The sequence below is a fragment of the Coptis chinensis genome, chromosome 8 (genome assembly GCF_015680905.1).
Source record: "Coptis chinensis isolate HL-2020 chromosome 8, ASM1568090v1, whole genome shotgun sequence".
In the NCBI taxonomy this organism is placed as follows: Eukaryota; Viridiplantae; Streptophyta; class Magnoliopsida; order Ranunculales; family Ranunculaceae; genus Coptis; species Coptis chinensis.
In genome coordinates this window covers 78810292-78819988 of record NC_141463.1, presented here as the reverse complement: position 1 = coordinate 78819988, position 9697 = coordinate 78810292, and the positions used below count along the sequence as shown (strand labels likewise).

Here is a 9697-nt window from a genome sequence, read left to right as displayed (position 1 = left end):
ACCAAACTCTTTTTGTTTTGTTCCTTCATACAATCTAATCCAACTTCATCCCTACTAAAATTAGGAAACCGTATTTAAAGTTCTACACTATTTAACTCGTGAGATTTACTTTCAATTATTATCTAATCCAACTTCATCCCTAATCTCAATTCTTATCTTCTCCACATTCTTATCTCATCCAACCGCTTTGTGTCCAATTCGTATTTAACTTCCTTTTATTACTATTATTACTAAACTGCCCTACGTTTAATTTTCAACGGTATACTCCAAGTATCGCTATTCCGTTGGCACGCATCGTCGAATTTAAATTTCGTATTATCACGTGACGCGTTCGGTACAGTTTTCGCCAATCAATTTCTTTCGCAATTTTATTTATGTGCATCTTTTATTTTTTCTGTACATTTTCGGCCATCTTTTATTTAACTACGTCATTGCGTCCCGTCTACATTAATTTGACATTATTTCGTTTCCGATAATTCACGAATTTTTTCCGAGTGTCCATTTTCTTATCGTTTACGTTCACACGAAACATTGTTATCGTTCTGCTTATTTTTTTCTTATTCCACGTTTTCCTTGAATTTTTCTTCTCTTCTTTGCCATGTGAAAGAGGGGGCGGTGTTTTGACCCCCACCTACGTGGCAAACGTCCATTGGTAGGAGTCTCCACTTTATTCGTTTAATCAACAGGGCTAAACCCCAATTCGCAATATCATGGATCAAAGTATAGGCCCATTAACTCATGTGTCTAAGGTTGAACCTTAGCCACATGGTTTGCCACATGGTTTGCCACTAATGTATTGATTTATGTCCAGATTCATTTCTTATCAAAAAGATAATTATCAGTTGACAATTATATTCTATCACAATTACTCAAGCTACAAGATTACTTGAGCTACAAGGACTCTCTACTCTACCTATATAAATACTACATTATTTTTCATAAGGAACTACGTTGAAACTTGATCCCTAGATAATAGATCTTGGGTACGTAGGCAACCATTATTTGGTTCAGTTTCATCTCCCCCCAACATCAAATTCCTCTGTTTCTTAGTGCGTTCTTTACCATTGCTCTCGTTGTGTTGAAGTAGTTTACTGCCGAAACAAGTAGATATTGTGGTAGGATGAAATCTTAATGAGTTAGGCAGTTACTATCCTAAATTCAACCTAAAAGATATTAGGTTTGTTTTGGAATAGAGAATATGGGTTGTTTCCTTTTTCGGTTTTGAAAATATTTTGTTTCCGGCAATTGCCTTAAAACTTTTTGGCAACTTGCCGATTCATTTTAGAAACTCAAAACCTATATAAACTTCCTTCATTCTATACTCACAACCCACACTAAATCTCACTTTCATCTCTCACCTTTCACTCCCAAGTTTCCCTCTTTTATTCTTCGCTTCAGCACTCCATCTCTACGGAGCGTGACCTGCGCCTCAGTTGAGCGCCACCTGCACTTGAACCACCTGTAACTCGATTCAGGAGGAGCTTAACAACACGCCTCTACCTGACCAAAACAAATCTAAGCGCCTATCCCCGCAGCCACTCAACTGGAACTCGAAATTCACCGCGCGCATCCCGCCTCGACATCCATAGGCACAAAAATTAAAAGTGGCGTGACCTGCGCGCCTAAGTGCTTGAACTGGAACTTCGATCGGGAACACAGCCCTACCCGGACAAAACCCGCCCAAAACATCCTCAAAATTCACCAAGGCATAAAGTGAAGCGACCCCTAAGTGCACGGAACTTCGATCCTCGACATCCATAGGCACGAAAAATTCCAATTTTTGGTGGGTTGTTCCAGGATTGTTTGCAGCTGTTCTAGAGAGTAGTTTTGTGATAACATCTCCTACAGTCATACCGGAGCAGTCTTTCGAAGACTTGTTGGGAAGCGAGACTTATGGAGGTTGGTTCCGCGACAAAATCTTGCAGTTAGGATGGCGGCATATACTAGTAAGTGATGACGACTCGTATTCACCTTAGCTTACTGCATTTTTCTACAATAATATTACTTTCTATTATAACCAAGATGGAGAACAAAAATTTTCCCTTGCAATTAATGACACGACAATGGAATTCAGTAAGTCTTTGGTAGCGTTAGTTTCGGGATTGCCCTTGCTTGATCCTATGCACACGTGGGGATATATGACCGATAATGCATACATCTATGACTATACATATTTCCATGAGTATTATGGGGGAGGGGTATTTCGTATAATGGACCAAGGGCGTTATAACATAGCCCTTGGTAGCCTGTCCCTCAATGTAGGCACCACAATGTTATTCATCCTAATGAATATTTTAGGGGAGTGGCAGTTTAATTTTGCAAATAGTACCGCTGGTGACGTTTTTCTTGTTTTAGCTGAGGGACGTCGCCGATATGACATTCCCCGAGTATTAGTGGCTAGTCTTAAGAGAGCCCAAAGCATGAGGCATAAGTATCTTCTTATGCCTGTTTTGGTTGGTCGCATCATGCGCGATTGTTTACCTGAATTCTGTACCTAGTTCACGGATTGGAAAAGGGTTGAAGTCATGAGACCCACCAATTAGGTGGTTCGTTCATTTCAAGTTATGATTTGCCGGGTTGGCAGGTGCAACCTCATTTGGTTGCTCCTTACACCCCATCAGACCTAACAACACTCGACAGGTTAGCACGAGTTGATGACACACGGTGGCGGGCTTGGCAAGTTATCATGGCATGGCAGGACGCAAAAGAACTTCATCTCTTTGAAGAGGAAGATGAGGAAGATGATGATTAAACGGGAGATAAGGTAAGTTTTTAGTTTCAGTTAGTGTCTACTTATGTCCCAAGCAATTTAATTCTTGTTAACCCCATAACGGGTGGAACTCCTATAGAGTTGCATCAGTTTTTATTTTCTATATTAGTATGTTTTAACCTTGTTTTGCAGATATTCCAGAATGTCACGCGTTTCCATGGTATTTTTTCTACCCTTTTTATTTAAATACTTTGAGGACAAAACATGCTTCTTGTTTGGGGGTGGCATAGAAACACATGTAATTAATACATCTGTTAGGATATAGATATGTATAATATGCACTTGTTTTCTAGTAAAAATTTAAAATTTTCAAAAATATAAATAAAAAGTTGGGTTAGTTATTAGTGAAACCCCCCCAATTGCAAGATCCAACGGTTACGAGATGAATTTCTTTTTTCAGATGAAGAAATCTGACCGTTAGATCACTCAAATAGTATCACTAAATTTTTGAAAAAATGGGGTAACACTTATTGCAACTAGTAATGGGGGGGTAAGTCTAACTAACCCTAAAAAGTTTATGCTATACACTTTGGAATATTGGTATTGTTTTCTTTCTCTATGCTTTTAATAATCTAGAAATCTCACGTAGCGTTGTATTAAAATAGTTTTTAGAAACTTAGGTTAATATGTAGATAATAATCTTTTCATCTTTCTATAAATATACTGTATGAGTATCTATGATTGTTTGGCAGTAAGTTTCTGAAATCTAGGCTAAAGTACTTATTTTACAAATCCTGTGAGAATATAGCCTAAAGCCTTATATGAGTGAAATATTTGAGAAATGACACAAGGGAGAAGTAAAATCCAGATAGAGAAATCACACGTCCACTTGCTTGATCATTATACCATATCCTAAGCGAGAATTTAGGCCCTCTTTGGATCGATATAGCCAGAAATTCAAACCTATAAATTATTTTCCGCTAGTCGCCCCTTTGAGCCTTCCTTTAGCCTTTCATAAACCGGAAATCCTTTAACCTTTTCCAAAACAAAATAAAAAAAAAAAATAAAATCAGCCTACCTATTATTTGAATGAGTCTGAGAATAGAGATGAAGAATAGAAAAGAGAAAGAACTTTGAAATCAAGAATTTGTTAGTCGCTTCAAATAAGAAAAGAAAGTTTTCATCCAAAAAATAAATAAATAAAAGAAAATAAAAAGTTAGAACTCCAAAAATAGAATCAAAGGAGTCAAAAGCCAAAGAAAAATAAAAAAATATAGCTAAGGATGGAAACAAAGTGTAGAAGCAAAAGTAAATAACAAGGTTTCTCTAGTTACATAATATGAAGACTCTATTATCTCAAACTTGTCCTTTTTGAATATCTATTTCCTTCCTTCTTAAATCATCTCCTAATCCCCGCAACACCTAATAAATACTTCTAACTCAATTAGAAATAGGGTAGTGTGATAGTAAGTGGCAGATGTGTTTGATCGACTCCGGCTTCCTTGTGTGTCATTGAGATTGTAAGGTAAAGTGTGCCCACTGCGCACTGGAATAGCGAAACTTGAGCGGAAAAATCATAGTGGTTTTTGTCTTGACATTTATGTGAGGACCTACTTAAATACGTTATTCCGAGTTTTAAGAAACGGACCTGCTAGTGCATTTCATAGTATTACTCATTGTATATATATTTATTCGTAGATGATTGATTATTATGCATATATTAGCTTAGGTTTCGACTTGATTATTCTGTATTCATTGCTAGTGAGATATATAGATAATTGGGAGCATAAATAAAGAAACAATAGTTTTATTTCTTAGTCGTTGTAGTATAGATGAAGCTTGTGAGTACCTTCACTGGAAAACTCTCACGAGGCTATAACTCGTCCACTAAGGAATTCCTAGTGGTTTAAGGCCTTGTTGCATATGGTCAATGCAATCACACTCGGCGAAACGAGATTAGTTAGAACTCCATTTTTGGTCACTTATTCTAATTTCTCATATTTGCTTGAGGACAAGCAAAATGCTATTTGGGGGTGGTTTGATAAGAGCCCAAAACTGTAGTTTTAACCCCCTAACAATAATACTTTTAGACCAATTATGCGAGTAATAAATAAGAGTTAATGTTGATTACGTGCTTTTATGTATTTCAAGCATTGGAGTCGATTATGTGCAGAAATGTGTCACTTTTGCAAGATAAAGGAGCAAAGGTTGGTTGCTAAGAAGTTCTGTGATTAAAGGCCAAGATTCAAGGAGAAAAAGCCTTTTTAAAGCTCAGTCAAAGCTGAAAAGTCAAAGCCAACGCGGGCAGAAACAGCGCACAAAAGTCAGCAGAACTTCCAAAGACCGTATCTTTTGACTCAGACCTCGGAATTGGTCCTAACTTATGTCAAAACAACCGTCTTGGAAAGAGCTTTCCAATGTTCCAAACTTTGACCCAATCAGAAGAGTAGAAGTGGACGAAAAGTCTATTGAAATAAAATCCAGCTGAAAAGACCTCTGTGGATTGAAGAAATTGGGTTTTGGGCTCGATTTTCCGACCCAAAACATGGCTCCTCAGCCCATGTACAAAAATGTGGATCTTGTCTCCTCCATTTGAGGACACAAGACTTAACTCTTAAGCATCTAGTTTTTTAAGTAGCCATTAGCCAATAATTCTAGATCTAGTTTTAGACTTCATTAATTAGTTTCAATAGCTTGTTTTAGATCTAGATTTTTATGCATTCAGTTAATTAGTTTTTCAATTCCAATAGATTAGTTAGAACAAAGTAGATTATTATTTTAGAATCAATTTTAGTTTTACAATAAAGTATTAGTTTTTCAATTCAATTTAGTTTCATTAGATCAATAAGTTAGTTGTTACTCATAATCTAGTTTCAAGTATTAAATCACTTAGATCTAATTTCAATAATTTAGTTATAAATCATTTCTTAGTTGTTGATTTAGTTTTAAATTCTTGAGTAGTTCAAATTAGTAAATTTATAATCTTTATATCATGTCTTGCTTAAATTCGTATAAAAATGATTGTTTGATGACTCAAGGCTAAACCTCCATTAGAGGGATTTGAGAAAGCCTTGATGAAAACTTGATTGTGTAGTGTAGAAATAGTTGTAAGAGTCTATTCCACTCTAGAAGGTAGTTGATTCGCCATGAGAATGGGTTGAACTTCCTCACATGCTAGTCATTAGTTGGTAGAGATTGCCAAGATTGATTAGGGATTAGAATGACCAATTCTTATCTTAAGATCGTAAGAATTGGATTACAACAATCTATGCTAGTTTATTAAGTTGGATTCAAGGTGGAATCAAATTCCCCTAATTCTTTATCTAGTATCAATTTAGCATTTTGTAGTTAAGTTATTCGTATCTTGTTTAGTATTTGAATTACCATCGTAGTATAATTCCATATTACTCTCATTAACTTTGGTATGACTGATAATCTTAGTTAACGCGAATTCTAAAGAACTAGGAGTGGAACGAATCTTCTACTCCACTTAGTGCAATAGCATCGAGAGTAGAAAACTTTAATAATCAAGCATAAAGTTTAGTTTTAGTTTTACTTGCGTTGAGTTTTCGTCGCTTATTCGTAGGTAAAACTATCATTTTTACCTTTATCAATTAACCTTTTCATAAACCGCAAATTTCTTATCCTATATAAAAGAAAAACAAAATAAATATAAATATAGCCTACCCACTGGATAAGTTTGAGAAATAGGATGAAATGAAGAAAAGAAAAGAGAAAGACCTGTGGAAAACCAATATTTGTTAGTTGTTTTAAAAAGATGAAGAAAGAAAAGAAATTTTCCATCCAAAGAAAAGAAAAATGAATAGAAATAAAATAAAAAGTTAGAACTCTAAAAATAGAATCAAATGAGTCAAAAGCCAACCCAAAAGGGCTAAGGATAGAAACAAAGTGTAGAAGCAAAGCAAGAACAAGGCTTTCTCTAGTTACATAATTTGAAGACCATATTTTCTCAGACTTTTCTATTTTGTTTATCCATTCCATTTATTCTTAAATCATCACCCAAAAATTGTTGATTGTTTGCCCCCAGGCATGTCTGACCACTCACCCATTATTATCTCCATTTTGAATAATGTCTCTGTAAGTCTCCCTTTCAGGTTCAGCAATTTTTGGGTTCTGCATCCTGATTTTTTGGGTGCGTTTCTGGCTAGCTAGAATGAAGCAGTGTTTGGGTGCCCCATGTTCGTCCTCACCCAAAAACTGAAGAATCTAAAGAATAAGCTAAAAGGGTGGGCAAAATTCTTCTGTTCGGATTTATCTAAGAAGACAAAAGCAACAAGAAAAGAGCTCAAAAGCATCCAAAAAGAACAACAAAGCAATCCTATGGATAGACTGTTAAGCATACGGGAGAAGGAAGCTAGAACCACTCTTTGTCAAGTTATTATCATGGAAGGGGAGGACCTCCGACATAGAACAAAATGTGATTGGATGAAGTACGGTGATAAATGCACTGAATACTTCCACAAGACGCTCAAAGAGAGAAAAGGCAGGAATCTTATATGGACTATTCAGGACTCTTCTGGACTTAGGAGGGAGGGACAGGTGGGGGTTTCAGAAGCATTTGTAGATTATTACAAAGGGTTGTTGGGGCAAACTGCCCCGGTTCTATGTGATGCGGCAAGTATGGAGGAGCTCCACTTCCCAAGAGTGCTCACTACACACGAGGCAGAACTTATGGTACTGGATTTTACTGAGGCAGAAGTACAGCTAGCATTATTTGAGACGGAAGATAATAAGGCCCCAGGCCTGATGGGTTCAATGCATATTTCTTCAAAAAGAACTGGCAGCATGTGAAGGCGGAGTTTGTTAAAGCTGTTACTTCGGTGTTTGCAGTGAAGACAATTAATAAAGGAGTCAATTCGACGCACATCAGCCTCATCCCTAAATGTGCAACTCCCTCAAGAGTAGAAGAATTCAGACCTATTGCCTGCTGCAATGTCATCTATAAGTGTGTATCTAAGCTCCTCACGAACAGAATGAAGCCGTATATGCCTGACATCATCTCCACGCAACAATCGGCTTTCATCCCTGGCAGATCGATCCAAGATAACCTCCTGTTGGCTCATGAGCTTATCAGAAGCTATAACCGGGCACACGGGACTAAAAGATGCTCAATCAAGATTGATATTACCAAAACATATGATACAGTCAGCTGGCAGACTATTGAGAAAGTTATGGCGAGATTCAGATTCCATGAGAAGTTCATTGAGTGGACAAAGATGTGCTATTCCTCACCATACTATTCTATTATAGTTAATGGTACACCATAGGGATACTTTGCTGGTTGTAGGGGCCTCCGACAAGGGGATCCTATATCACCGTACTTGTTTGTCCTTGTCATGGAGGTACTTGGTGGAATGCTGAATCGAAGTGTTATGGCGAAAGAAATTTCTTACCACTCTAAATGTAAGAAACTTGACATTACGCATCTGTGTTTTGCTGATGACGTCTTGGTGTTCTGCAAAGGGGATGAAAAGATAGTGAGAGCAGTGAAGAAGACTATTGATGATTTCTCGTGCGTAATCGGGTCCGAAGCTAAGTAGGCGAAGAGCGACCCTCCCTTGCGGGAAGTATGAGTAATCCGCGAGGCACGTGAACTGGCGGATATTTTGGAAGAAGGTTGGGTACGTACCCGGTCACTTACCTAGGATTGCCTCTCACCGCAGCAAGAATGGGTATTAAAGAATGCCCGCCATCGATTTTAAATGGTCACCAAGAAGATTTCTAATTGGAAGAATAAGTCGCTCTCTCATGCGGGAAGGCTCCAATTGATTGATCGATCCTATCCTCTCTTCATGTTTATCGGGCTCGAACGCGTTTGTTCTACCCAAAAATTTTGCGAGATATTGCTAAGCTTTGTAATATATTCCTATGGGCAGGGCCAGACATGACACCGAAGATGCACCATGCTAGTCACATCCTCACTAGAATGGATAAAGAACAGGGAGGATTGGGAATTGTGGACCCTAGCATGTGGAACAAGGCAGCTTACTGTGGCCTGGTGTTCAAGATAGCCAGCTATGAGGACTCTTTATGGGTCAAATGGACAATTGAACATCATGTTCGGAAGCAGCACTTCTGGACAATGGTGATCCCAGCGGACTATTCATGGGTTTGGAGGAATGTCCTAAAGAACCGCAAAGCTGCCCAGAAGTTTGTTAGGCACCAGATAGCGAGAGGCAAGCAAACATATGTATGGCACGACCCATGGTGCCACGACACTCCGCTCATCTTTTGGGATGAAGCAGTACTACTGCTACAGGTCCCGCACTCTGCTTTGGTTAGTGAACTTATAGCCGATGGAAGGTGGAATCACATTGTTTCGAGCCTACCTGATAGTGTGCTGAAGAAGAAGATTGAAGGCACCGATATAAATCACATGCTACAGCAGGACCAGGTCATCTGGACACCGACTTCTACAGGTAGATTTACAGTCAAATCAGCGTATATGGCCTTAAAGCAGCTCCGACCAAGAGTGAAATGGTATCGAGTGGTTTGGGGTAAGTTGGTTATACCGAAACACTCGTTTACTTGGATGGCAGTTATTCTCGAATAGCTTACCAACACAAAACCGACTGGTTAAGAAGAAAATAATCCACCACTCGATATGCGGATTCTGCAATGCTTCTAGGGAGCATTCCAAGCATATCTTTTTCGATTGCCCGTATACAAAAGAGGTTTGGTCTAGTGTTAAAGGTTGGCTGGGCTTAAACACGCAAGTGAAAGCATCGACTGTAGAGTGGTACAGCCTATTCAGGATTTGTCGTTATGCCTCGCTCGAATCTGAAATTCTTGGAGCGAATAATCTCGCCACAATATATGCCATCCGGATAGAGAGGAACTTAAGGAAATTTCAGCGTAAGAGGCACTCGGCGCATGTATGTGCAAAGATCAAGGTAGAGATGAAGACGTATCTACAAAAATGATGTCCGGAAGTGCGAAATAGTGGCGGAAAAAGGTACTCTTGGG

The 9697-nt window shown here is 38.3% G+C and overlaps 1 protein-coding gene across 1 annotated transcript; it reads left to right on the top strand.

Moving 5' to 3' along the window:
- Nucleotides 1-8657: 8657 nt before the first annotated feature.
- Nucleotides 8658-9284, top strand: LOC147483283 (uncharacterized). Its single transcript, XM_086579523.1, has one exon. The coding sequence runs from the start codon at nt 8658-8660 to the stop codon at nt 9282-9284; it is 627 nt and encodes a 208-aa protein (XP_086435649.1).
- Nucleotides 9285-9697: the final 413 nt, after the last annotated feature.

Excerpts from the sequence above, each read along its gene's own strand:
- LOC147483283 (XM_086579523.1), top strand. The coding sequence starts at position 8,658 with ATGGATAAAGAACAGGGAGGATTGGGAATTGTGGACCCTAGCATGTGG.